This window comes from Zygosaccharomyces rouxii (assembly GCF_000026365.1).
Source record: "Zygosaccharomyces rouxii strain CBS732 chromosome B complete sequence".
In the NCBI taxonomy this organism is placed as follows: domain Eukaryota; kingdom Fungi; phylum Ascomycota; class Saccharomycetes; order Saccharomycetales; family Saccharomycetaceae; genus Zygosaccharomyces; species Zygosaccharomyces rouxii.
The window spans coordinates 277761-304075 of NC_012991.1; the positions used below are offsets into that span (position 1 = coordinate 277761).

Consider the following 26315-nt stretch of genomic DNA (forward strand, 5'->3'; position numbering starts at 1 on the left):
TGTGATTGGATTTGATATTATGGTAGTAGTAGTAATACACTCTCATAGAGCCTCATATACAATTTTAGCCGCCGTCGTTTGCTTTGTTAGTCTCCTGGGGTCTGTTTTAGTCTAAAGTGTTTTGTTGGTGTTTGTGCCTATATTCATTTAATTTGAGGGAAGCCCCGATGAGGAAAGACAAAGATCAAGTACTGAACACCGTTTAACAATTAACTAAAGCTCCTAAACAAGGTTAAGAAGAACCCTAGAAGCGTCCTAAACGCTGTACTAGAGCTATTTAGACCGGGTACAAGCCGCTAGTGTGAATTTGTTTGATTTAAATAGGGTTATTGAGTGAGATTTTACAATGGCAACGAGACAAGCACAGAAAAGATTAGCCAAGGAGTTCAAAGCCATGACCGAGGATCCTCCACCATATATCATGGCACGTCCAAATGAATCGAACATTTTGGACTGGCACTATATTATTACTGGACCTCCTGGAACACCTTACGAAAATGGGCAATACCACGGTACATTAACTTTCCCCTCCGATTATCCTTTCCAGCCACCTGCTATTCGTATGGTTACGCCGAGTGGACGTTTTCAAGAGAACACACGTTTATGTCTATCCATGAGTGATTATCACCCAACTACTTGGAATCCAGGTTGGTCCGTATCTACCATTTTGAATGGATTACTAAGTTTCATGACAAGCGAGGAAGGTACTACAGGATCGATTACCACTACCGAACAACAGAAAAAGGTGTTCTGTAAAAGATCTATGGAGTACAACACTTACTCCAATCTGAGATTTAAATTGGTTTTCCCAGATATCGTAGAAGAGAATATAAAAGAGTTGGCAAGAAGAAGAGCCAGTGGGGCAGCCCAAGAGGAAGCCTCGAGTCAAAATCAACCAGACGCACTTGCAGCCGCCGCCAAGGAGAAGGCAATTTCTGTAGAGGAGATTTCAGATCCTGAAGATAGAATACGTGCAGAACAAGCGCTGGGTGAAATCGGCGGTCGTAAAAAGGAAAATGGTTCGGAGTCTGGGTCATCATCGATGATTTACATTGGTTTGGCATTTTTACTATTTCTACTGGGGATCTCTATGAAATAATACTCTGGGCAGGCTCAATCATTATCAATCATACCCATTTTCCTTTCTAAATTATATAGAACAAGCGATGAAATGAAATTATTATACTTTAACAGTAAAATAAAAAGAAATGTATGTGTAATTCGTTAAAACTTCTCTACCTTCAGAATGATCTTACCCTGGGCACGCTGGGTGTTCATGTATGAGATGGCTTCCGTATGTTTCTTCCAATCGTAAGTCTTGTCAATGATAACTTTGATGGTCTTCCTTTCCAACAATTCATTACACTTACCCATCCAATTGCTCTTCTTGGAAGCGGAAACTGACGGGTCGAATTGGAAATGCATATAGTTGTAAAGCCAGAGCACGGACCCAAATGCTTTTCTCATATTGGCGCTAGGGTTATCCACAGAATTGTAAACGTCCTCCTTATAATTGGCGACATAATCACCAACGGTAGTTACATAGTATCCACCTTTATGAATCAATGAGTTTGAATGGGCCAAAACATCATAACCGCCCACAAAATCTAAGATAATATCGTATTTTCCCTGATCATATTTAATGGTATGCTCTTCATTAGTTTCATCATCATAATCCGTAATTTGGCCAGCTTCTATCATTTGCTTTATAGGACCGCTGATTTTACCACGACAGGTCAAATAGTTGATAAAAACAATTTCTTCCGCAATTGATGGAAATTTCTTCTTTAACACAGAACGTCCATTACCTCTAGTTACCACTGTTAACAAAGTGGATACATTATAATGTTTCTTTAATAGTTGGATGGCAGCCATTCCTACAGAAGTAGTACCACCAATAATACAAATATTAGAATTTTGCTGCAGAGAACCTTTTCTTTGTAGTTTATCCAGAATGTTATAGGCTGTTCCCAAAGTGTACAATGCACCAGATGCTTCTTTCATCGATAGACTTAGAGGTTTTAGCATAATAGGGTCAGTGCGAGGATCCACTAGGATAGACGTTTGTAAAGTTCCAACGGCTTGATGAGGATGGAAAAGGATACCATATACTTCGTCACCTTCGTTCCATTCTGATTGAATATTTTCCCCCACATGAGTAATGACACCGCTAAATTCTCTACCTAAACCTGCAGCACCATAAATTCCGGTTTGATAGCCGTTTTTAATTTTCATATCCACTGGATTCAAGCCAGCATAATGAACTTCAACTACTAACTTGTTCTTAGGAACTGGTAGCTTAATTTTACCATCATATGAGAATTCTAAAGGACCACGTTTAGAGTAGAAAATTAAGGATTTTAACGGAATATGCTTAACATGTCTTATAGGTCTTGCCACTCTTTTCAATTTAACTTCATCAGTTTTAATTTCTCTGGGGGGAGCTTCAGGTTCCTCCATCTTTGGATCATGGTTTCTTTCCTCTAGCTTGGGATCAGTTTGGGCCAGTGCCTGGGCCATAGCTCTAGGAGAGTTCATCTTGGTATTGGTGCTACCAGCAGTGCCCAAATGGATTCGATTGTTTAAAATCCTCTTCGTTTATGTATTTTTGACAACCAGTGTTTGTTCAACAATGTTTGTCAATCTGCGGGAGTTGAATCAATTGGGAAACATGCTATGTTAAAAAGCGCATCAAACATATTGAAGCAACTTCGATTCAAGCTATTCGAAATGGATTTAAAGCTGCGTTAAATCAGTCATATTGCATTAACTTTCATATCAAATTTCTCCCAAACAGCATTTAACTGCTATAAACTTGTACTTATACAGACATACCAACTGTTAATACTACTACATATCTCCATGTTAAAAAAACAACTCCTAAAGATCAAACTTTTAAATTATGCAACAAAACGATTATGCTGCCACTGCGATTGGTTCTGGCGGTTGAGCACCAGCTTCTTCGTAATACTCTTGCAGATCTTCCTTCTCAAATATGACTTCAATCATTAAAGAACAGCTGGGGCAGACTGCAATGTTCTCACCATCGAACATATCATCGATGTATACTTGGAAACGATCACCACAGGGACATGGGTAAGAGAACATACGAGTCTCCAAATCGAAGGTCATATCTTCAATCTCAATCTGATCGTAGGTCGACATTTTCTACCTGGATTTCTTATTGTTCTTGGTATTATGTAGAAGTCTATTTGTAGAGATGCGATGAGCTTAAGTTTTTCAAATTTCGTAACGTCATTGGAAAAAAAATCGATGAGCAGAGGGAAAGAAAGATAGACAAGACGGCATTAGGTTTGAAATATAGACTTGTGGATAATCCCAATCAATTCTAAAGTGCCTGTCTCGTAAGTGTAACTTTTTTTTCTGAGTTTTTACGCCTAATAGCAGCGTTATAGCGAAATGAAGTTACAAAGGTTGTTGTAGAGGAAAAAAGCAGACATAGTGAAGAATGTAAATAGTTCTCTTGAATACGGATCCCAAGATAGCTTAGCTCGTATAGATTTTGCAACAGCGGCTACATAAGAGTCACGTCACGCGATTAGTCTTCAGGATGTATTTCTCACATATTCAGCTACACAATGCGTACTCATCTGTCCATACGTGCTTTGGTACCATATTCCCAATTTTCAAGTGACTGTCCACCCATACCCTTCTTTTCCACCCATTCATCTACTTGAAAAAGTATTTTTCAGAATTTCAACGCTCGGTTTGTGTGCGTCGGTATAGAAAATCTGGAAATTTTCGAAGGAGACAGGCCGGTGGAAGCCTTCCCGCTAGAATCCTCTGTCCGACGGTGTAGCGGGGACAGACTCTCTGTCTGTATCCAACCTCTCTCCCGGACCTGGGCTCGTCTCCCTCTACCGTAGGCAGAGGGAGCTCCACCTGTCCGTCCACGCAGGACGGACTCACGGATTCACCGACTCACTCAGACTCCCCCCACGCAGCTCCGGAAGCCCATCGCGCTGAGTTGAAGAAAATACGCAAGTGAAGAGCATACCGAGAGAGTTTACAGTTCACTTAAATCTTAAGGCAAACTAGGACTCACCAGGACAAAACGTATGTTTAATTTGGATATTATTTAAAACTTGGGAATATTGGGAATAGAGTACTAACAAGAATCTTTGAATAGAACCAAATATGGGTATTTCTCGTGATTCTCGTCACAAAAGATCCGCTACCGGTGCCAAGCGTGCTCAATTCAGAAAGAAGCGGAAGTTTGAGTTGGGTCGTCAATCAGCAAACACTAAGATTGGTGCCAAGAGAATTCATACCGTCAGAGTTAGAGGTGGTAACAAGAAATTCAGAGCTCTAAGAATTGAAACTGGTAACTTCTCATGGGCTTCTGAAGGTGTTTCCAAGAAGACCAGAATTGTGGGTGTTGCCTACCATCCATCCAACAACGAACTGGTGAGAACCAACACTTTGACCAAGGCTGCCATTGTTCAAATCGATGCTACTCCATTCAAGCAATGGTTTGAATCTCACTATGGTCAAACCCTAGGTAAGAAGAAGGGCCAAGCAAAGACTGACGAAGAAGTCGTGCCCGCCTCTAAGAGTGCTCAAAAGAAATGGGCTTCTAGAGCTTCTGCCGCCAAGGTGGAACAAGCTGTTGACTCTCAGTTCGGTGCTGGTAGATTGTACGCCGCCATCTCTTCTAGACCAGGACAGTCTGGTAGATGTGACGGTTACATCTTGGAAGGTGAAGAGTTGGCCTTCTACTTGAGAAGATTGACCGCCAAGAAATAAGCTGGATAGGTCTGGCATGTATAACATCGTATAACATCGTATAGTAATTTAACCGTGTTGTGAATTGTGCTACGAAGTCTCTGATGCTAAAGTGGTAGGTGGTATTTGGGATTGACTTATCTAAGGAGAGAAGTTGTGCTACTTACTAGGTAGATTTTGGATACAGGTAAGAAAGTAACGTAATACAGGTCTAAGATCGAAATACAAGTAGAGGGTCAGATATTATAGGCAATATTTGTTTCTGCATGAAGTATTTTCAGTACAGGTCTGTAAAAATATAGTGTTTCATCATTCACAAGACAACAGCATCGAATTGATCCACTGAGCAAGACGAACAGTTGATGGTTCTGTTTGCAAGTGATGGTTAGATAGTTAAGTTAACTGAGGGACCATCTCGATTTAAATAGTGAAAAAATATTCAAATCACTATCAACGTTCCCTTTTCCTAAGTTATACCCACCACTCAGCTCATCGGCAATATGAATGCCGTATTATATGGATCCAATAGTCCTATAGATGTCGTTGTTGGTATTGACAATTTCACATTTGAATTGAAAGCCGGTCAGCCATTCGGTGGTATAAAGAATATATCACCAGGTATCCATGTCTTGCATTGGGGAGATGATTCTATGAGGTATGGTTATTGGTTTGATGTCAAAAATCAGTATCAAATTGTATACCGTGAGAGGTTCGAACTAGTTCCAAATACTTCAATTGAATATCAACAAGAGGTGGCATCACATCTTCAATTTATGGTTACTTATCCAAGGGAAGGACCATGGGGAGAACTTTCACGTTACGTTTCTCTTGAACAAGCCCAGATGATTACAGGTGATAGTAGGGCATACGCGGATTCCTCGATGACGAGTTTAGAGGAGTCCCAAATGTTACAAAGGACTCTGTCTCAAGGATCAATGGATATTCCCAATAGCGATCCGGTATTTCACTTTCATACCATAAAATTTAAATCTTTAGAAGCCATAAGGGAGGATCATAAAGCGGAAGATTTCATGGATAAATCGTATTATTTGAACCAGGTTTTATTACCTGAGCATTATGGGAACCATTTCGATCGTTTACTAGGCGAATTGCAATTCGCCTTTCTAAACGTTATGGTATTCGGTAATTACGGTTCTAGCTTGCAATGGCATTCGATTGTTGAATTGATATCATTCAGTTCACGTGTGAATAAGGATACCATAAGGCGTTTTGATGGGATTCTTTCTCTACAAATAGATAATTTACAACAAGAATATGCGGATTTTTTGCTCAACCCATCAGTGTGGTTTAGAGTATTGAACGACTCTCATCAGGGCCATAACTTGTCACTGACTCGAAGAACCTTTTCAAATCGAGGACCGGATCTTCTCGAAGATGCAGGACAAGATGCCAATGACCCAGATCAATACTCCGACGAGTATGAGCCAACGGTAGTAGGAGGGGTCTACTACTGTAGGCAGTGATTTGCATCATTTAATGTAAATCGTTTAAGCAACATTCTTCTCTTTCTGGAATTTTCTAGAACGTTGAGGAAATTTTATGTCACGTGATTGATGGCTTTTTTGTCACCCTTCTTTTTTGTTCCTCTTTTCCCCTTCATCGAATTTCAGAGAAGTTCCAAGAAACCGGGGATGGGCGCTAAAAATTAGGGAAAGAGCAAGTAGGGAGGTGAGAAAATGAGAATATATAAAGGTGGAATGAGACTATCTTTCGAGGTCTACCATACCATTGTTTCTAGAGATAATCACGAAGGACACCAAGAACACACGATAATAACGAAATAATGACAAGAGCAGTTGGTATTGATTTGGGTACTACATACTCCTGTGTTGCACACTTCCAAAATGACCGTGTTGAGATCATTGCCAATGATCAAGGTAACAGAACTACCCCATCTTATGTTGCATTCACCGATACTGAAAGATTGATTGGTGATTCTGCTAAGAACCAAGCCGCTATCAACCCAAGAAATACCGTTTTTGACGCTAAGCGTCTAATCGGTAGAAAATTCGAAGATCCAGAAGTGGTGAATGACGCTAAGCATTTCCCATTTCAAGTGATTGAAAAGGATGGTAAGCCACACATCAAGGTTGAATACAAGGGTGAGGAAAAGACCTTCACTCCAGAAGAGATTTCTTCTATGGTTCTAGGTAAAATGAAGGAAACCGCTGAAAACTATTTGGGTGGTGAAGTCAAGGATGCTGTGGTTACTGTCCCAGCATACTTCAATGATTCTCAAAGACAAGCTACTAAGGATGCTGGTGTTATCGCTGGTATGAACGTCTTGCGTATCATCAACGAACCAACCGCAGCCGCTATTGCTTACGGTTTGGACAAGAAACATGTTGGAGAACAGAACATTTTGATCTTCGACTTGGGTGGTGGTACATTCGATGTTTCTTTGTTGACTATCGATGAAGGTATCTTCGAAGTGAAAGCCACTGCTGGTGACACTCACTTGGGTGGTGAAGATTTCGACAACAGATTGGTCAACCACTTGGCCAACGAATTCAAGAGAAAGAACAAGAAGGATCTGATGGGTAACCAGAGATCTTTGAGAAGATTGAGAACCGCAGCTGAAAGAGCCAAGAGGGCTTTGTCCTCTGCAACTCAAACTTCTGTGGAAATCGATTCCTTGTACGAAGGTATCGACTTCTACACTTCTGTGACCAGAGCTAGATTTGAAGAATTATGTGCCGACATGTTCAGATCTACTATGGATCCAGTCGAAAAGGTTTTGACGGATGCAAAGGTTGACAAGTCTCAAGTCCACGAGATTGTTCTTGTTGGTGGTTCTACTAGAATTCCAAGAATCCAAAAATTGATCACTGGATTCTTCAACGGTAAGGAACCAAGCAAGTCTATCAACCCAGATGAAGCCGTTGCTTACGGTGCTGCTGTCCAAGCTGCTATCTTGACTGGTGACGAATCTTCCAAGACTCAAGACTTGTTGCTATTGGATGTTGCACCATTGTCATTGGGTATTGAGACCGCTGGTGGTATCATGACTAAGTTGATTCCTAGAAACTCTACTATTCCAACAAAGAAGTCTGAAACCTTCTCTACATACTCTGATAACCAACCAGGTGTGTTGATTCAAGTGTATGAGGGTGAAAGAACAAAGACTAAAGACAACAACTTGTTGGGTAAATTCGAGTTGACTGGTATTCCTCCTGCACCAAGAGGTGTTCCACAAATCGAAGTTACCTTCGATGTGGACGCTAACGGTATCTTGAACGTTTCTGCCAATGAAAAGGGTACTGGTAAGACTAACAAGATCACCATCACTAACGATAAGGGTAGATTATCCAAGGAAGATATCGAAAGGATGGTGTCTGAAGCTGAAAAATACAAGGCAGATGATGAGAAGGAAGCAAACCGTGTTCAAGCAAAGAACCAACTAGAATCGTATGCCTTCAGTTTAAGAGGCTCTGCTAGCGAAGCCAACTTCAAAGAAAAGGTTGGTGCTGAGGAAGCTTCCAAGGTTGAGAATGCTGCTAAAGAGACCATCGACTGGCTCGACTCCTCCCAATCAGCATCTCAAGATGAGTACGAAGACAAGCAAAAGGAATTGGAAGGTATTGCCAACCCAATTATGTCCAAGTTCTATGGTGCAGGTGGTGCTCCTGGTGGCGCTGAAGCTCCAGGCGGCGGTGCTGCTCCAGGCGGTGATGCTGGTGCCGGTGGTGAAGGTCCAACCGTCGAGGAAGTCGATTAGATTTAGAGTTTAAGAATACCTTGTACCTAATGATTGGGATGAAATGAAATGGCTGTTAATAAATTATAGTTCAGTAGTACTGTTATAACAGTTATATACTCTAGTAGGAATTTTGAGCGTTATTATAAACTGTATTTAATTATTATCATTATTATTGTTATTATTATCATTATCCCTCAATGTTCTGTTTTGAAATTTGTACTTATCACACATTACGAAATGCTCAAATTTTTCAACATGTCATCGAGAAGTGACTCATATGATCAGAACTTGAACTTTGTATTACTTTGAGTACAGAACAGTTGCATACTCTTGAACGTAATTTTTAATTGTCGTATTTCCATCGATTCATTTCTCTTCTGGTTCTCCGTTGAAGATAACTTGAATTTGAATCATGTCAGAATCTGCACAATTTTCCTTCGCCAGAGAGGAAGAACAGGTTCTTGCCTTCTGGAATGAAATTGATGCTTTCCACAGAGTCTTAGAAATTACCAAGGATAAACCAGAGTTCTCCTTTTTTGATGGACCACCATTTGCCACTGGTACTCCTCACTATGGTCACATTCTAGCATCTACCATTAAGGATGTGGTTCCTCGTTATGCTACCATGACTGGTCATCACGTTGATAGAAGATTTGGTTGGGATACTCATGGTTTACCAATTGAACATATCATTGACAAGGAATTAGGGATTACTGGTAAAGAAGATGTTTTCCGTTATGGTCTTGAGAACTACAATAACAAATGTAAATCCATCGTTATGACTTATGCAAGTGAATGGAGGAAAACTATTGGACGTCTTGGTCGTTGGATTGATTTTGATAATGATTACAAAACTATGTATCCATCATTTATGGAATCTGAATGGTGGGCATTCAAACAATTATATGAAAGGGGTCAAGTTTACCGTGGATTCAGAGTCATGCCATACTCTGTTGGTTGTACTACACCATTGAGTAATTTTGAAGCTCAACAGAACTATAAAGATGTCAATGATCCTGCAGTCACAATTGGATTTAATGTTTTAGGTCAAGAAAAGACTCAGTTAGTTGCATGGACTACCACGCCGTGGACACTACCTTCCAATTTAGCATTATGTGTTAATCCAAATTTTGAATACGTCAAAATTTATGATGAGAACAAAGACCGTTATTTCATCCTTTTGGAATCTTTGATTAAGACTCTTTACAAGAAACCAAACAATGAAAAGTATAAGTTTGTGGAGAAAATCCCAGCAAAGGAATTGGTTGGTTTAAAATACGAACCATTGTTCCCTTACTTCACTGAAGTTTACGGTGAAAGAGCATTTAAAGTCATTGCGGATGAATATGTGACAAGTGATTCCGGTACCGGTATCGTCCATAACGCACCAGCCTTCGGTGAAGAGGATTACAACGTTTGTTTGAAATATGGTGTCATCGAAAAAGATTTAGAGTTACCTAACCCAGTTGATGATGCAGGTAAATTCACAAAGGAAGTGGTAGATTTCCAAGGTACCTTTGTCAAAGATGCTGATAAGGAAATCATTAAACATTTAACCGCTAAAGGAAACTTGTTACTTGCTTCACAAATTCGTCACTCTTACCCATTCTGTTGGAGATCCGATACACCATTGTTGTATCGTAGTGTTCCGGCATGGTTCGTTCGTGTTAAGGAAATTGTTCCTCAAATGTTAGATTCCGTCCTTAAGTCACATTGGGTTCCTCAGGCTATTAAAGAGAAAAGATTTGCTAACTGGATCGCTAATGCCCGTGATTGGAACATCTCTAGAAACAGATATTGGGGTACTCCAATTCCATTATGGGTTTCTGAAGATTATTCTGAAATTGTATGTATTGGTTCTGTGGAAGAGTTGGAAGAATTGAGTGGTGTGAAAGGAATTAAAGATTTGCACAGGGATAGCATTGACCAAATCACCATTCCTTCACAAAAAGGTAATGGTACTCTAAGAAGAATTGAGGAAGTTTTCGACTGTTGGTTCGAATCTGGTTCTATGCCTTACGCTCAATTACATTATCCTTTCGAAAACACTGAAGAATTCAAATACAGAGTTCCAGCAAATTTCATCTCTGAAGGTTTGGATCAAACCAGAGGTTGGTTCTATACACTTTCTGTGCTAGGTGTTCAGTTATTTGGTGAAGTTCCTTACAAGAATGTCATTGTGTCTGGTATCATCTTGGCCGCTGACGGTAGAAAAATGTCTAAATCTTTGAAGAACTACCCTGATCCTAACATTGTTTTGGACAAATATGGTGCAGATGCTTTAAGATTGTATTTGATCAATTCTCCTGTTTTGAAAGCTGAAACTTTGAAATTTAAGGAAGAAGGTGTTAAGGAGGTTGTTTCTAAAGTTCTATTGCCATGGTGGAACTCTTTCAAGTTTTTGGAAGGTTCAATTGCATTATTGAAGAAGACCTCGAATGTTGACTTCAAATACAACCCTGCCGCTACCACCGATAATGTCATGGATAGATGGATTCTTGCCTCTTTACAATCATTGGTCCAATACATTCACCAAGAGATGGAAGTCTACAAGTTGTACTCTGTTGTGCCAAGACTATTGAATTTTATCGATGAATTGACCAACTGGTACATTAGATTTAACCGTCGTCGTTTGAAGGGTGAAAACGGTGTTGAAGACTCTTTGAAGGCATTGAACACTCTATTCGAAGCCTTGTTCACTTTCGTTCGTGCCATGGCTCCATTCACTCCATTCCTTTCTGATGCAATTTACAGAAGACTACACCAATTCATTCCACAAGACGTTCTTGCTAAGTTCGGTAAAGATGATAGATCGGTTCACTTCTTGTCTTATCCAGAAGTGAGAAAGGAATTCTTTGATGAGGCCATTGAAAGATCCGTCTCTAGAATGCAAACTGTCATTGAATTGGGTAGAAACATCCGTGAAAAGAAAACTATTTCATTAAAGACACCTTTAAAGACTCTTGTCATCTTGCACAACGACAAACAATACTTGGAAGATGTGGAAGAATTGAAGGGATACATCAATGAAGAATTGAACGTTCGTGATATTGTCATCACTTCTGAAGAACAAAACTACGGTGTAGAATACAAGGCGGTCGCTGATTGGCCAACTTTGGGTAAGAAGTTGAAGAAGGATGTCAAGAAGGTTAAGGATGCATTGCCAAGTGTTAGCACCGCTGATGTTCGTAAATATTTGGAAACTGGTACTCTTGAAGTGGCAGGTATCCAATTGGTAGAAGGTGATTTGAACGTCGTCAGAGGTCTTCCTGAAAATGCTGTGGAACATGGTCAAGAAAGTAGATCCTACCAAGACGTCTTGATTATCCTAGACACCAAGATCTATCCTGAATTAAAGACCGAAGGTCTTGCTAGAGAATTGGTCAACAGAATCCAAAAATTAAGAAAGAAGTGTGGATTAGCTGCTACTGACGATGTTCTGGTCGAATATGAATTGATTAATGACACCATAGAATTCGAAAACGTCGTCAAAGAGCATTTGGCAATGTTGACAAAGACTTGCAGATCCGATATTGTCAAATGTGATGGTAAAAAGACCGACGCTATTGCTGATGAGGAGCAAACCATCAACGATACAGCTTTCAAGCTAAAGATCTTCAAATTATAAAATGCTTATAGTTATTTGTTATAGATTATAAAATTGAAACTCTTCACGTGTATACATCTTAGTTGAAAGGTTTTAGTTAGTTCGCATAGTTCTTCATCATTGGAACGTCGTTAACATAAATGAACATCGCCCTTCCAAAAACGCATTAATATACATATTGTCATCAGACTTCAGGGTGGTTCCCAAGCTTTAAGTTGTTCCGGTGCAACCATGGTAGACCCAAATCCAAATTCAAGTCCTCCGAGGTTCAGTATTGGTTCATCGCCAGGACCGCTACCACCGACACGAGCGGTGCAGAGATGGTCAGATTCTGAGGAAGGTATTGCGGACGATATATTTAGTTATCGTAAGGGCCAGTATGCAGATGCATTTCCGTCGTATTCATCTTCACCTATAAGATCACGAAGGAAGCACAATGAGGTGCAAAATCGAAAAGTAGCTCAACGAAGAGTTGCTCATCGAGATAATAGTACAGTTAAAGTAAGAGGTGGCAACGAAGAGATGGAAAAATTTGTGATGACTAGTGAAAGGGAAAGAGAATTGCGACGTTTAAAACTGCAGGCAGAAGAACATGCAATTCGAATGGACGAAGTAGAGAAATTCGAAAAGGAACAGCGAGAGGAGATAGAAGATGAGGAACTGTTGGATTATGTAGAGAAAAGAGAGCAGTGTGAAAAGGAATTGGAGCAAATGCTGGCCGATTTGTTAATCACTTAAATTTGACAAATGGAAGGGTATCTATTTTTTAATATCTGGATAAACGTAATGAAATTTAATGAACGTAATAATTGTGGGAATTATTAATATTTGAAATGGTGATAGTTGGGAGGACAGTCCAATGTTTTCCATCTTATAAATAGTCTCATAAATGCAGGTATTTAATTTACCTATATCTGAATAGAACATTAAAAAGGGTTCATGATAAAAGGGAATATTTTTTAATGATACAGAATTTTTATAATAATATTCAGAAATAGGTAAGCACTGAACTGGCCTTCTTTTGTTCAGATTTTACCATGGCGGATTCTGGCGTCACACTGACACTTTAATATATATTAGGCGAAGATCAAAAATATTTTTTTGCAGTTAAAATATTCTAAAAAAGAAGCTTCATGTTGAAATATTATACCAGTATTTTGGAAGCTTTAAGTCGTATTAAAAGCATACATGTCAACGTAGTGCAATATAATCTCCAGTGAAGTTTCTTGGGCAATATGGGTCATTAATGAAAGCTGAGAAAAGGAGGACAGTTGAAAAAATACTAGGAGCTCCTCCCCAGCAGATTAAAATAAGATAGAAAGGCAGTAAACCAAATTTAGAATTATAGATATTATACTACTTATATATGTGTATATATATATATATTCTCACCACGTGCTTATCGCGTGACTCATTTTGCCGGTTTACCCGCCCTTTTCGATAAGGGGAGCAGTCTCAGACTCATCAAATAAGAAGGGGTGGGAAGGCCTCTATGTGGATCCAACCTTAAACTCTGATACACAATCAGGACCTTGACGGTTTAAAGAGGATCTCGCTAGTGGTTCCAAGTGCAAATCAACATAATAGAACATTATAAACTATTACCAAAACCAATAAGACAGGATGAAGTCAACTTTTAAATCAGAGTACCCTTTTGAAAAGAGGAAAGCTGAGTCAGAACGTATCTCACAGAAATTCCAAAACAGAATTCCAGTTATTTGTGAGAAAGCTGAAAAGTCAGATATCCCAGAGATTGACAAACGCAAGTATTTAGTCCCAGCAGATTTGACGGTGGGTCAGTTTGTTTACGTTATTAGAAAGAGAATTATGTTACCACCAGAAAAGGCCATCTTTATCTTTGTTAATGATACTCTTCCACCAACTGCAGCGCTGATGTCCGCTATTTATCAGGATCATAAGGACAAGGATGGGTTTTTGTACGTTACTTATTCTGGAGAAAATACTTTTGGGTCTGTTTAGTCATAAACGTTAGGATTGGTATAGCGCTATCATGGGAAGGGTTTTGTTATTATTATTATTATTATTTTGGATTGCATGGCTAAATAATACAGATATTTTTACAAGGTAGCAACAGTAGTAGTAGTATAGTAAGTATAGTATTATAAAAGAGGTTTTAAAAAGAAAAAAAGAGACATATTTTCACTAGGAGATGGTTTGCATTTTATTTTTTACTTATAGTTGGTGTTTGTTTAAATAGTGTTACCAGTTTCCTTCATGTAAATTTCAATTGGATCTTTATCCAGAGTATAGTCATCCAACTGAGCGACTGATTCGTAATTAATAATGTCCCTTAGCTTTCTATCTGATTTGTACCATTCCTTAATCAACCAAGTCATTTCATCACGGAAAATCGTTTTAGGAGAATCTGAAGTCTCTATTAGATCCTTGAGGAAATAGTACAATTTGCCATAAGTGAGACCCGCTGAAATGAAGATAGATGCAACGGAGCCGGGTTTCAAATGATCATGAGGTAATGCATCGTAGAATAAATTGGAAATAATGGGGAAAAGAAGGGCCACGGGGAATACAAATTCGGATGTATGCACTTGACGACCAATCTTAATAACCACGTTTGATAGGAAATTGATGAAATTTAAAGAATCCTCCATCTTACCGGTAGGGTTTAACTCTTGTTTGAGAGATCCAAATAACTCATTCCATTTGGCAATGATCTCTTCTTCATTTCTGAAATCGGAAACCTTGAAAATGAAGAGGCAAATTTCATAATAACCTAATGGTACTGCAAAATCGTTGAAAAGATCACTTACAGGCAAAATTTTACCATCCAAATGGGCCAACAACTCACCACGTGCATCCGATTTTACACGATTGTCCGTGGCAATTAACGTGAGTAAATCGTCCTGCACAGCGGCCACATCGAAAATCTCTTGAATCATATCAGCCAGTTGAACCATGCTCTGCTTTTGACTTGGTGGACAAACACTGTTGCAGAAACCGTTGGCACGAGAAAGACACTCAATTCTTTCACCTAATTTCAATTTGAAGTCTGACCCTGCTAGTGTATACAGAACTTCGGCAGCTTCCAAAAATTTCGATCTTTTAGAATAGTAAATCCAAAGCAGATTTGAAATTTCTAATGAACTCTTGGATTTCTCTTGCAGGTAGGGCAGTATGAAATCTGTATCCAGTTGTAGTAATTTATCTTGGCAACTTTGGGATACAAGCCAATCGTATAATTGGTAGTGGAATAGTTTATCGTTATAATGCAAAACTGTCGAGTAAGACTCTTCTCTCAAAGCGTTCAATTCGTTAGAGACAGTAAAGCCACCAGCACCTGTTGGTACATCAGTAGCACTCAATTCATCTACTTTGACTAAAGTTTCGAAGACTAATTCATAAACCGCAGAACGCTTTTCATAATATTTCCTTCTTTCATCATGTTCCAAAGATCCATCGGCAACGTATTGATATGCCAATTTACCACGATCCATTGAATTAGCCATATTGAGCAAAAATTTAATAGTTTTGGGGAAATAATGCAACTCTAACATGATATTAACAGCTTCCTTCAATTTTTCAATGGAGATATCATCGACTATTCTTTCAAACAGTTTAATAGCATTGTTCAAATGGTAACTTAAGGTCTCATAATCTCTGAGACCAATTTCTTTAGCCCTTCTTAAATGTTCCACAGCTCTGAACCCTAAGATGTCACTACTAGAACAGAAAGATCCACAACGCTCTTGCAATGCTGTAGCTGTGTATTCGATGGAAGCGCCTCTGGTAATACTTCTATTAATGATGGAAGAAAGAATCTCTCTGATGAGTCTCTTGATTTCTGTATTTGGTGCGAATAGATCCTTGAACTTCAATTTGGTCAATTCTGTCTGAACATCCAAGTTCAAAAATTTGATTATGTCCTTGAAGGCCAAATATTGGTGTTCGTAACCTTCAACCTCACTTTCCTCATATAAAACGTTCAAAAACGATAGAGCTTCCATTATGGATTTGACTAATTTAATCAATGAATTAATGGCAATATTTTCAGCTTGGTTAGCCACTTCCTCAGACTTATCCACAGAATTTGTACCGGTACCATTGGAAATGACACCTGTAGAGATCGTTGTAATAGAGTCACCATAACTGTTGAAAAATTCGTTGAGAATTGTAATGGAAGACAAATAATACTCCACATCTAAAGTAGAGATTGATGTACCAACAATGATGTTTCTATCTTCTAGGGATTCTTTAACGACGTGGTTAGAGGAGTCAAATTTAGCGGATGGATTAACTTTGAACACTTGTTTGTCCCAAATATCTCTAAACAACCTTGCAATTAAAAAGGCAATACCGTAAAATCTTGCAGAAAGAATCACATCATCTAAATCGAAATTACCAGGTTGATTCGACTTTAAATTCGTATTTGGAGTAGCAAAATTTTGACCATATAAGGACAATGCCTTTTGTGGGGTTGTTGATAAGAAGGAGGGCATCGAGGACATCACATATTTGTTGTATTTGGGTTTAATTTCAACCACACCGGGTATACCCACAGTGAAGAATGTTAGAGCCGCCGATCTTAGCATTTCAGACTTGTTCAACTTGCAAGTGACGAAAAGCGCTGTAGAGCAAGCTTCTGAAACACCATAATTGAGAACAAACGGCAGTGGGTTATCAATCAACGTTTCAAACACTTCATCAGGTGTACGGTATCTGTAAATTTCTATTGCACCATTGGTTAAAACGGCAACTTTCATATTTTCCATGCTGTACTGTGTGGCGAACTCATTGGCATAACCTTCTGGTTTTTGGGTAGCGTTGAAACTTGGAGTTAGTGGCACAATTTGCTTTACGGAACCCGTTGTGTCCAGCAAAACGGCATTTTCCACATATTTCCCATGATTCTTCAGAATACCGTAATCTGGTACACTTACATACAACTTATGCTGAACTGCAGTAGATTCTTTGTTATTGTCATTTTTATTGTTGTTATCACCAGCTGTCGTTGTCGTGTTCTTTTCTGGACTGGTTGGGTTCTTAACCACGGGACAGAAGAACATACCAGGTGAAATGATTGAGCATGCGTTGGAGGTTTCCAACAAGACTGAAGATTTCTTTTGGAACTTCAAAAGAATTGACTCTGATGAATTTAAAAATGAATAAAACGGTAAAGCTCTTTTCTGTTGTTCTAATTGTTGTTGTTGTAATTCATGTTCAATGGTTTCTTGAGTGGCGGAACTTGGTGGGAATTTAATAGATTCTAATCTTAACGCTTCTATGGATGATCTACCCACAGATCCATTGAAATATAAACGAACACCACCAACGGTGATTGCCACAAAGAACAAATTGTTATTCTCCTGTTGTGAAACGGTTTCTATCTTAGAAATTTTCAAGTATTTGGTACCCAAAATGGCTGCACCTCTTGCTGTAGTCGTCCCCATGATTCTTTTGATATAAAAGGGTTCGATGGTTAGTGGACCTTCCAATGAATGGTCTGTGATCAAATATGCCTTAATATTAGATTTAGATGAAAGTGAGTAGACGATACCTCTGGACTGATCAACCGTTAATTGTACTATAGTCTCTTGAGAATACTTCGGATCCTCTTCGAAAAAAGACTGTACTAATCTACTGCCTGGTAATTTGGATATTATATTACCTGGTAAAAGACTTGACCATGCAGATTGTGTCAGGCATACTTTATTACATTTACTGTTGAACCAATCGTCTGAACCTGAATATTGTAACTCCCATATGTTAAGACCGTTAGTTCTTCCAGAGAAGAAAATTTGACCTGTTCTTTCAAAACAGACAATTTCAGCAACATCTAGCCCATGCACTGAAACGCACATCCCTGTATTGAAAACGCCAAGCTCATTGGTAGATGCATCGTATGAAACAGCCAAAATATAGATATCAAATGGTGTGGAAATCAATAAAAGATGTTGCACATAATCCACAAACATATTAGGTTTTGGTTTTACTAATGCAACTTTTAAAATAGTGTGTTTGATCTCATCAATGGTCTGGAAATCACTACTATCTCTAATGTTCCACAGTATAAGTTTATTGTCTATGATAATCCAACAACGGTTAATTTCAGGGAAAATACCCATATCACTTCTCATTTCCGCCTTGGAAGCTTCTTGTAAAATTTCATCCGGTAAATTAATCACTTGCTGCCTTTCAAAAGGTGTAAATGCACCTAATCCCCCCACTTCTTTACTGAAATTGTAGTTCACACCGTTGTTGTAGTAGGATCTCTCATCCAATACAGGTGTACTCGCATCTTGTCTCTGCAAATGATCGATGTATTGACTTGATAATTCCAATGGATTCGATGTACCCAATCCATTGACCCTCAAATGCTCCTTTGCGTTGGACAAATCTGACGTTACCGAGGCACTGTCCGAACCGACTAGAGCAGCACTCGTCTTTAGACCTCTAGCAATTATACCATCAGTAGATGAGTTACCATTGATGCCAGTGCCAGTACCATTAGTCTCGTTATTCGCGCTGTTCTTAGAAAGCGACTGTGAACCAGCAAACGTGCTGTTGTTGTAGTCAATTCTACTTTTTAAAGGTGTGGAATACATCAGCAGCCTTCAATTCGACTACAACAATCCCTGTTAACAAACGTAACGGATCCACTGTTTCCCTACTGTTCTATTTGGCCGTCAAGAAACATTGAAAGAATTAGCTATTTGGATCTCATCTTGCTGATAATTTTTTTCAACAGGGTTATTTCGTTCGTCTTTCGTGATCCTTGGAAATTGGTGTCACAAAATGTCAGAAAATATTCAAAATAATATTAAATATGAGATCGCATTAAGATTATAAAACGTTCAAAACCTCATCCAGCATCTTGATATTGATTGGAGCATGTTCTTAAAATTCCTGGCTATTTTTCTGTGTATATAGGTGGTATACTTTGAAAATATGGGAAGAATATCTAAAGCCAGGTTGAGACCTCTGGGCGTTAAGAATACAAATACTGTCAATAATGGTAATAATAATATTTCTCCTGAACGGTCAAAATCAGTTAGAAAATTGTCAAACAAAAACTCAGTCTTGCCGTCACTCAATATGGTTAATTATCATGTAGAAAACTTCAAGGAAAATGTGGCACCCGATGAATTACTCACGAATGAGGATGAGCTTACTGGAGGTCTAGACGATATTCAAGTACAACAACCGTTAACAGGGGGGAATCTAAAGCAGCTGCAAAATGAAATAGCTGAATTGGAAAATGTTTTATTCCCCTGTGAACATTTTCTATGTGGACTAGAAAATAGATCGCAGTTAAAGTCATTAAGATTATGGTTACTTTTCGAGCTAGAAATGAGCCCTGATAATGGTACTACGAATTTGAGAAATACCTGTTACCGCGATCATGTTTATGAAGCAGTATGTTCACCATGGAAAGTTCAAAATTGCATACAACAGATACCACAAGATTTTGAACCCTTTCCATTACAACAACTGATAATACCTGAAATTGAGTTGGTTAAAGAGCCTGATTTAGAGGATGGGACCGTACAAATTGGTGATCTTGTAGAAAAGAAAAAAATTCCACCTACATTCTTATCGAGTCAAAATCGTCAAGGAATCTTTGATTCGGCTTCGGTTGATACAACAGCCATTGTTAGACAGAGGCATACGTCGGAAGTATCAGACGTTGTAGACGAAGACCACGAAGAAACTTTACGTAGATTTAGAAAACAACCAAGGATTTCCACATTGGAGAGGAAACTGGCACTAATAGGTGGAATGTCACTGCCAAAGCTCACAAAATAGTAGATACTTTATACCTTTTTCATGTTAAATAGGATTCAGTTAAAGCTCATCTAATCTCGTCTTGGAAGTGAAAAAAAAGCCTTACTTATAATCAAATGCACTAAAAGAGAGCCCAATAATAAACAGCAAGGCTCCTTTCTAGAAGGGCTAATGCGAGTATTCAGAAGATTCTATCAGGTACAATTACCACCAATTTCAAAGTTTAGGCTTTTGCCTCAATATAAGTTAAAATGTGGTCTTGAAATTCATACACAACTCGACACTCGAAATAAACTGTTTTCCATGTCAACTAATGACCCATTCCATTCTGCAAATAAGCCAAATTCACACACTTCATTTTTTGATATTGCATTACCAGGAACTCAGCCGATTTTAAATCATGAGGCTGTTTTATTTGCAACTAAGTTAGCTATAGCGCTGAATTGTCAAATCAATCTAGATTCACAATTTGATAGAAAACATTACTTTTATGGTGATCAACCTCTCGGTTACCAAATTACTCAACATTTTTCACCATTTGCCTCGAGGGGCCACTTGCCACTTCACAAAGATATTGATGGCATTGATGAAATTAGCAAGAATATTCATATCACACAATTACAGATTGAACAAGATACTGGTAAATCGCTATACAGGAAATCTGATCATATTACCTTGATTGATTTAAATAGATCAAATGTTCCGCTAATTGAGATGGTTACAGAACCAGATTTCCAAGATTTAAAACAAATAAGAGCATTTATTAAAAAATATCAAAATTTGGTGCGACATTTGAAGATATCAACGGGTGATTTAGAAACTGGTGCTATGCGTGTTGATGTTAATTTATCCATCAATGACCATGCGAGGGTTGAATTAAAGAATTTACCCAATACTAGTAGTATATTGAATGCGATCAAACACGAATATTTGAGACAAGTACAGATTGTAGAGGATGGAATGGCTGACGAACTACTTTCACAACCAGAGACTAGAGGCTGGACAGGATCTTCTACCGTAAAGTTGAGGAGTAAAGAAACAACTATTGATTATAGATACATGCCTGATATGGAATTGCCGCGGATAACTTTGGCCGCAGATGTGGTAGAAACTCTTCAAAAAACAATGCCACCATTGCCTGACAAAATTTTAAATACCTTGATGTCAGAACCTTATAAATTATCTCTTAAGGATGCGAAAATTCTTTGCCTCAGCAGTAATGGACAAGATGAAATTTATAACCATGAAGAATTACAACAATTTTACCTGGATACCTTTCATTCATATGCTGATAGGGTTAAAGGTAACATAGAGGCTAATAAATTGTCAAAATTGCCTACTAATTGGATTATTCATGAATTATTGGGTGATTTGAATAAACTGGAATTGCCGCTATCGGAAATTACCAAAGTTTTAACTCCCCAAATTTTTGCAGATTTTCTAATGCTCATCCATAATAACGAAATTTCAAGTGCTAGTGGTAAATTATTGTTATTCCACGTTTTGAAAACCCTCAAAGAGACCAACTGTGATACATCTACCACTATCGATTTCAATTCTTTAATAGATGAATTCGATATCAGAACTATAAATCAAATCGATCACGACGAATTGAGGGAAATTTGTAACGAAATCATTGAAACTCTAAACAATGACAAGCTCATTAATGATATTGTTACCGGTAAAAAGAAAAAATCTATCAAATTTTTGGTAGGGCAGGGCATGAAGCTATCACAAGGTCGTATTAAAGCTCAGGATTTTGAAAGAACGTTTAAAGAGGTTCTTGATGTTAAGTGGTAAAAAAAATTAATGACAAATATTTTTATTCTTGTAGATATTAGACATAATGACATATACTCCTTATTTCTTTTACACAAATGTTTTAATTCTCTCAAGAACGGTAATTTTATTCACATGTACTTCATCGCATGTCAATTATATCAATTATCTTGTTTTTTTTTTGTATTATATTATTACTTGTTAAGTCCATCTAATAAATTAGATTCTCTCCATTAAACAGAATGAAAACGCCTCTCCCTTCCATTTTTTTTAAGATTTTTTAAATAATTTTTAATTTTTAATAATATAACATCATCTCATTGCTGTCAACCATATAGCTTTAATGGTTCAAAAATAAATTATTTTCGATTTTTTCTTCTCTCATGCGAATAACAGTAAGAATGATAATCATAATGACAGTAATAGTAAAGGAAATAAATCCACCATTTCTTAACCAATAATAAAAATAAAAAAAAACAAATCATCTGGATGCCACCAATGTATCAATTTTCCTCTCATTCTTTTTTTTGCCTAAATGTTTGCCTTTGCATTTCGTTCGCTAATAACCATTGAAAATCTGTATATGTATTATATCAACCACCCAAAAACGAAATAAAATAAAACAACTTTTTCGAAGGAAATGCATAGATCCAATCTTTTTAAACTTTTATCTCTTACTCTTACTTTTACTCTTCCTCTTCCCCTATTATTATCTTTTCCTTTGAACATTTTTAGCTCCAAACGCTCATATCGTTATTCCAAATCCCATAATTACCAGCTCCAGCCGATGAGACATGATTTGATCCCCAGCCAAGAGATAAATCATTCATTAGCAACTGATCACTGCCCAAATTGTTCCCAGATAGATCAGCTGTAGTTGGAGTAGAAGCCAAACCTGACGCTCCCATTGATGCAGAAATAGATGAAGTTGGTAGTGGTTGGTCAAATGCAAGTGGTGCAGAAACACCTGAATTAAAAGTGTTTGTGCCCACTAGATTGTTGACCATATCACTGCTACCTGATGTTGCTAAATTCGCGGAAGAAGCAACAGGCGTCCCTGCTGTAGTAGCACCAACTGATGAACTCATGTTTGGGTTAATTCCCGAGTTCAAATAACTAGAAAATGGTGTACTAAACTGATTCGTATAATCAGTGGGTGTTGGTGTTGGTACCACGTAGTCGAATGTTGGATCATACCCACTCAGAGAAGAATCGACTCTTGGTGGTACAAATGAAGGCGACGATGTGGACGACGATAGTGGTGGTTGAGCTAATGATGCATTACTGTTATTATTAGCCGTATTATAGTACAATGGATAGGTAGCGGAGTTTGCCTTGTTAAAATTATGCGAATTGACTAATGGGGTAGTTGCACCTGCAGGCGCCGCTGTTGGTGCTGCCGTTGGAGGAACAGCTTTTGTGTGAGGAAATTTAACTGCAGTTGGACTGTTTAATCTAAATGCCTGTTTATTCATAAACTTCTTTCTATTGTTGTTATTATTGTTACTGTTGTTATTATTATTATTATTATTATTACCACCATTGATACCGTTTAATTTCTTACTATTCTTTAACAAGTCGTTATCCATTTCAAAATTATTGTTATTGAAACGCATAGCGCCAAAGGCATTCGTTACTTGAGGCATAAGTTTCAAACTACGATACTCGAGTAAATACTTGTCCATGTCCTCCAATTGGGACAGGAAGGCAGTGCTTTCAATCTTACCTGGCATGACTTGGTTCCCTCCCTTTGCTTCGAATCAACGATCTTCCTCGATGGTTGTTACTGCTAACTAGGCAGCTTTTTTTTTCACCTTCTCACTTTCTGGTGGTCGAAGAGTTGAAAAATTTTTCAAAAGAATAAAATTGAAGAAAAATGAAAAAAAAAAAAAAACGTCATAATCTTTGAAGCCCTAAGATCTCGAGCTAAACCCTAAAGAGATCTGCATCACGTGAAGTGCTCTTATGAATAGTAATAGCAGTTCAGCGTTATATGGCCCATTATAACAGATTTTAGCAAGCAGAGGGACACATTGTGCTGTATGCTACCTCAACTTATTGCTGTATGGGCATATTGTATGTTATTTTTTAGTATTGTTTGTGGAAACAATTCAATTTGACACATTTATGCAAAGAAGCTTCCATCGATAAGAATACTAAATAATTTTGTAAGATATATTGCAAAATGAAGTACAATCTAGAACTGATTTCATCAAGAAGTTTGTGTTATCCCTAGAAGTACAGTATTTACATTTACAAGAGAATATGTTGCTTTTTACTTCTCTGTCGCGCGTTAACCGAAAGTTCACTATGCTGATCAAAATATAAATTATACAAAGTTCTCTACTTACAGTTACCTCCTTTTCTTTTCCTTAATTTCATCATCTGAAGTTGGGTGTAATCTAATCACATTTGGATAATCAGCACGATTACCCATATGTCCTTGACTCCAATCGTATGATAATGCATATGCTAAAACTGCACCATTTCTATTAAATGAACAAACTGGGATACTTGCCTGTAATGATGGGAAACCTCTTAAACGATGCCTTTGATTTTTATCCCAAAAATGAAATGATCCATCACCACCAGCTGTAGCGAATGTACCATATATTGGATGGAAAGCAATACTATTAACAGCATACACTAAACTTTGTGCCGGCTGACCTGGTGCTCTGTTAGAATTCGTCTGTCGATGACATTTGAACGAAAATCCTTTTTTACGCTGTTCTTCATCATCCACATATCTAATTGCACATCTACCTTCGACTGATCCAAGTGCATATCCATCACCTTCGTTATAACATGCAACAACTCTTGTTTGCCATTTTAATGGACTCTGTGTAGTTTTGAAAATTGCCATTGGATTGCCCAAATTTATAACAGCAATATGTCTTTCCGCTGTGCCCACCACAAGTAACATCTGTCGACTATCCAGTGTGTAAACCCTGTCTGGCATTGCTACTGTACCAATTGGTTGTGCTTGTCTAGCATCCCAATATTTTAACGTTTTATCCCATGATCCTGTGACCAATACATCCGTATTACTACCACCAAACTGTAAATAACTCATGGATTTAACAGGTCCATCGTGTAATCCCAACTGTTTAGTTTGTCCCGTAGCAACATCAAACATCGATACAACATTGTCGGCACCACCTGCAACTACTTTGGTTCCATCGTTCGACCACTTGGTACACAAAACAGGCGCTTGATGTTCAAATTGAGCTCTACCTTGTGGAATACCCCCTTGCACATCCCAAATACGAACTTTATTATCCCACGAACTAACGCTAAACAAAAAATCACTTTGCGGTGAGAATGAAATATCTGAAATTGAATCCTCTGCAGGATTAGGTATTACAATATCATTTGCCATGTCTTTATCAGTGGCCATAGTAGTAGATACAGATGTACTATAGAAAGCCATTTGCCCTGCCTTATCCTCTATCTATCTTGTTCTTCTTCGTCTTTTTGGTTCATTTGTACATGAGTTTTCTTACTTTTTTTTTTTTTTTTCTTTCTTTCTTCCTTTACATACCATTTAAAAAATTGAACGATCTCTCGCTACTATTATCTAGAAAAGAAGTATCTTCACCATGAGTCGGTGGGAAATCTACAGGCAGTGGTGCTGTCTCAGGAGATGTGAAAAGTAGAAAATCTGGATCATATTCAAAACTCTGTAGATCAAATGCTGGGAGTTCTTGCGATGGTAAAGAAGCACGAGTACCAGCATGATGAGGAACTGTATTCACATGAGCAGTCCTATCTGTGCTGACATTACTACGGCGCATAAACAGATTTTGTTCGTATTGACGCTCTTCCCTAAGAACTCTTTTCTTGTAATGCTTCTGTTTTTCTACTCGCTTCGATGATACCGGAGGTACTTTTCGGAGACTTGGCTGTAGGGGCACACTGCTAACTACCAACGACAACCTAGAAGCATCGACTTCTTCGTTCCTGTACTCACCGGCATCTTCAGATGTCTGCTGTAACGAAGCAGCGTTAATTTCCTGTGTCATCAGAGCATTCTCCTGTGCATTTTTCTCGCTCCATAATTTGTAATATGCCTGCATTGCAGGCAACCCAGTAGTTCCACCACCGCCTCTTTTGGATCTGACGGTACATAGATCCCAAAAGATCTTCCACCACTCATACAAATAACCCTGCGGAGAATCTACCACAACGACGCCTCTCTTGACACTACTATTACTGTTACCATTATCACTGTCCTCCCGTAATCCAGCTTCTTCGAAAAAAGTCCCAGCACTACCGTGTAATGCTGATTTCACCAGAAAATCATAGATATAGGCGTTTAATCTCTGCTTGGAACCTTGGGACTCCTTCATATTTTTAAAATGCCGCTATAAAAAGTACGACCCCAGACCCACACATATACACTGACACACACACAGGCACAACGACGACGACTCTTTTCTTTCAAATGGACCCGCACCTCTGCTTATATGGCTGATTGAAGAAGGGAAAGTGATTCATTTTATCACCATCCGTCTTATATCCAGTCTAACATCTGATATACGATGGTCGGTCTGATGTTTTTTTCTTTTCTTCCTTTTTTTCCTTTTTTCGGGCGGTAAAGGGCTCGGCCCAGAAAACTCCGGGCAAAGCCCCGCAAGACAGGAAACTCCGTTACTCGTTCGCGGACTATGACGAGTCTTTCAGAATCCTATTACGTATACA

General features: G+C 38.3%; 15 protein-coding genes and 1 non-coding gene across 16 annotated transcripts; 9 read left to right on the forward strand and 7 right to left on the reverse strand.

Annotated features, from left to right (window-relative positions):
• Window positions 1-346: 346 nt before the first annotated feature.
• On the forward strand, window positions 347-1099 carry UBC6 (E2 ubiquitin-conjugating protein UBC6; the record flags this gene model as incomplete). Its single annotated transcript, XM_002495056.1, has 1 exon — window positions 347-1099. One exon carries the CDS (start codon window positions 347-349, stop codon window positions 1097-1099), a length of 753 nt encoding a protein of 250 aa, XP_002495101.1.
• Window positions 1100-1224: 125 nt separating this feature from the next.
• ZYRO0B03366g (uncharacterized protein) lies at window positions 1225-2538 on the reverse strand (the record flags this gene model as incomplete). Its single annotated transcript, XM_002495057.1, has 1 exon — window positions 1225-2538. One exon carries the CDS (start codon window positions 2536-2538, stop codon window positions 1225-1227), a length of 1314 nt encoding a protein of 437 aa, XP_002495102.1.
• A 378-nt stretch (window positions 2539-2916) lies between these two features.
• Window positions 2917-3165, reverse strand: KTI11 (Kti11p; the record flags this gene model as incomplete). The annotated part of the gene is made up of 1 exon (XM_002495058.1): window positions 2917-3165. The coding sequence occupies one exon, from the start codon at window positions 3163-3165 to the stop codon at window positions 2917-2919; it is 249 nt and encodes an 82-aa protein (XP_002495103.1).
• A 993-nt stretch (window positions 3166-4158) lies between these two features.
• On the forward strand, window positions 4159-4767 carry ZYRO0B03410g (40S ribosomal protein eS8; the record flags this gene model as incomplete). The annotated part of the gene is made up of 1 exon (XM_002495059.1): window positions 4159-4767. One exon carries the CDS (start codon window positions 4159-4161, stop codon window positions 4765-4767), a length of 609 nt encoding a protein of 202 aa, XP_002495104.1.
• Window positions 4768-4969: 202 nt separating this feature from the next.
• SNR56 lies at window positions 4970-5069 on the reverse strand. Its single transcript, XR_002648383.1, has one exon. It is a non-coding gene; the product is annotated as a snR56 (small nucleolar RNA).
• A 177-nt stretch (window positions 5070-5246) lies between these two features.
• On the forward strand, window positions 5247-6230 carry AAR2 (U5 snRNP complex subunit AAR2; the record flags this gene model as incomplete). The annotated part of the gene is made up of 1 exon (XM_002495060.1): window positions 5247-6230. The coding sequence occupies one exon, from the start codon at window positions 5247-5249 to the stop codon at window positions 6228-6230; it is 984 nt and encodes a 327-aa protein (XP_002495105.1).
• Window positions 6231-6550: 320 nt separating this feature from the next.
• On the forward strand, window positions 6551-8485 carry ZYRO0B03476g (Hsp70 family ATPase SSA3; the record flags this gene model as incomplete). Its single annotated transcript, XM_002495061.1, has 1 exon — window positions 6551-8485. One exon carries the CDS (start codon window positions 6551-6553, stop codon window positions 8483-8485), a length of 1935 nt encoding a protein of 644 aa, XP_002495106.1.
• Window positions 8486-8879: 394 nt separating this feature from the next.
• Window positions 8880-12095, forward strand: ILS1 (isoleucine--tRNA ligase ILS1; the record flags this gene model as incomplete). The annotated part of the gene is made up of 1 exon (XM_002495062.1): window positions 8880-12095. One exon carries the CDS (start codon window positions 8880-8882, stop codon window positions 12093-12095), a length of 3216 nt encoding a protein of 1071 aa, XP_002495107.1.
• A 210-nt stretch (window positions 12096-12305) lies between these two features.
• Window positions 12306-12812, forward strand: RTT105 (Rtt105p; the record flags this gene model as incomplete). The annotated part of the gene is made up of 1 exon (XM_002495063.1): window positions 12306-12812. The coding sequence occupies one exon, from the start codon at window positions 12306-12308 to the stop codon at window positions 12810-12812; it is 507 nt and encodes a 168-aa protein (XP_002495108.1).
• An 885-nt stretch (window positions 12813-13697) lies between these two features.
• ATG8 (ubiquitin-like protein ATG8) lies at window positions 13698-14054 on the forward strand (the record flags this gene model as incomplete). The annotated part of the gene is made up of 1 exon (XM_002495064.1): window positions 13698-14054. One exon carries the CDS (start codon window positions 13698-13700, stop codon window positions 14052-14054), a length of 357 nt encoding a protein of 118 aa, XP_002495109.1.
• Window positions 14055-14284: 230 nt separating this feature from the next.
• On the reverse strand, window positions 14285-18655 carry NUP170 (Nup170p; the record flags this gene model as incomplete). The annotated part of the gene is made up of 1 exon (XM_002495065.1): window positions 14285-18655. One exon carries the CDS (start codon window positions 18653-18655, stop codon window positions 14285-14287), a length of 4371 nt encoding a protein of 1456 aa, XP_002495110.1.
• Window positions 18656-18998: 343 nt separating this feature from the next.
• On the forward strand, window positions 18999-19856 carry MAM1 (Mam1p; the record flags this gene model as incomplete). The annotated part of the gene is made up of 1 exon (XM_002495066.1): window positions 18999-19856. The coding sequence occupies one exon, from the start codon at window positions 18999-19001 to the stop codon at window positions 19854-19856; it is 858 nt and encodes a 285-aa protein (XP_002495111.1).
• Window positions 19857-20006: 150 nt separating this feature from the next.
• PET112 (glutamyl-tRNA(Gln) amidotransferase subunit PET112) lies at window positions 20007-21635 on the forward strand (the record flags this gene model as incomplete). The annotated part of the gene is made up of 1 exon (XM_002495067.1): window positions 20007-21635. The coding sequence occupies one exon, from the start codon at window positions 20007-20009 to the stop codon at window positions 21633-21635; it is 1629 nt and encodes a 542-aa protein (XP_002495112.1).
• A 710-nt stretch (window positions 21636-22345) lies between these two features.
• On the reverse strand, window positions 22346-23347 carry ZYRO0B03630g (uncharacterized protein; the record flags this gene model as incomplete). Its single annotated transcript, XM_002495068.1, has 1 exon — window positions 22346-23347. The coding sequence occupies one exon, from the start codon at window positions 23345-23347 to the stop codon at window positions 22346-22348; it is 1002 nt and encodes a 333-aa protein (XP_002495113.1).
• Window positions 23348-23967: 620 nt separating this feature from the next.
• GLE2 (RNA export factor GLE2) lies at window positions 23968-25044 on the reverse strand (the record flags this gene model as incomplete). Its single annotated transcript, XM_002495069.1, has 1 exon — window positions 23968-25044. One exon carries the CDS (start codon window positions 25042-25044, stop codon window positions 23968-23970), a length of 1077 nt encoding a protein of 358 aa, XP_002495114.1.
• A 103-nt stretch (window positions 25045-25147) lies between these two features.
• Window positions 25148-25963, reverse strand: ZYRO0B03674g (LisH domain-containing protein; the record flags this gene model as incomplete). The annotated part of the gene is made up of 1 exon (XM_002495070.1): window positions 25148-25963. The coding sequence occupies one exon, from the start codon at window positions 25961-25963 to the stop codon at window positions 25148-25150; it is 816 nt and encodes a 271-aa protein (XP_002495115.1).
• Window positions 25964-26315: the final 352 nt, after the last annotated feature.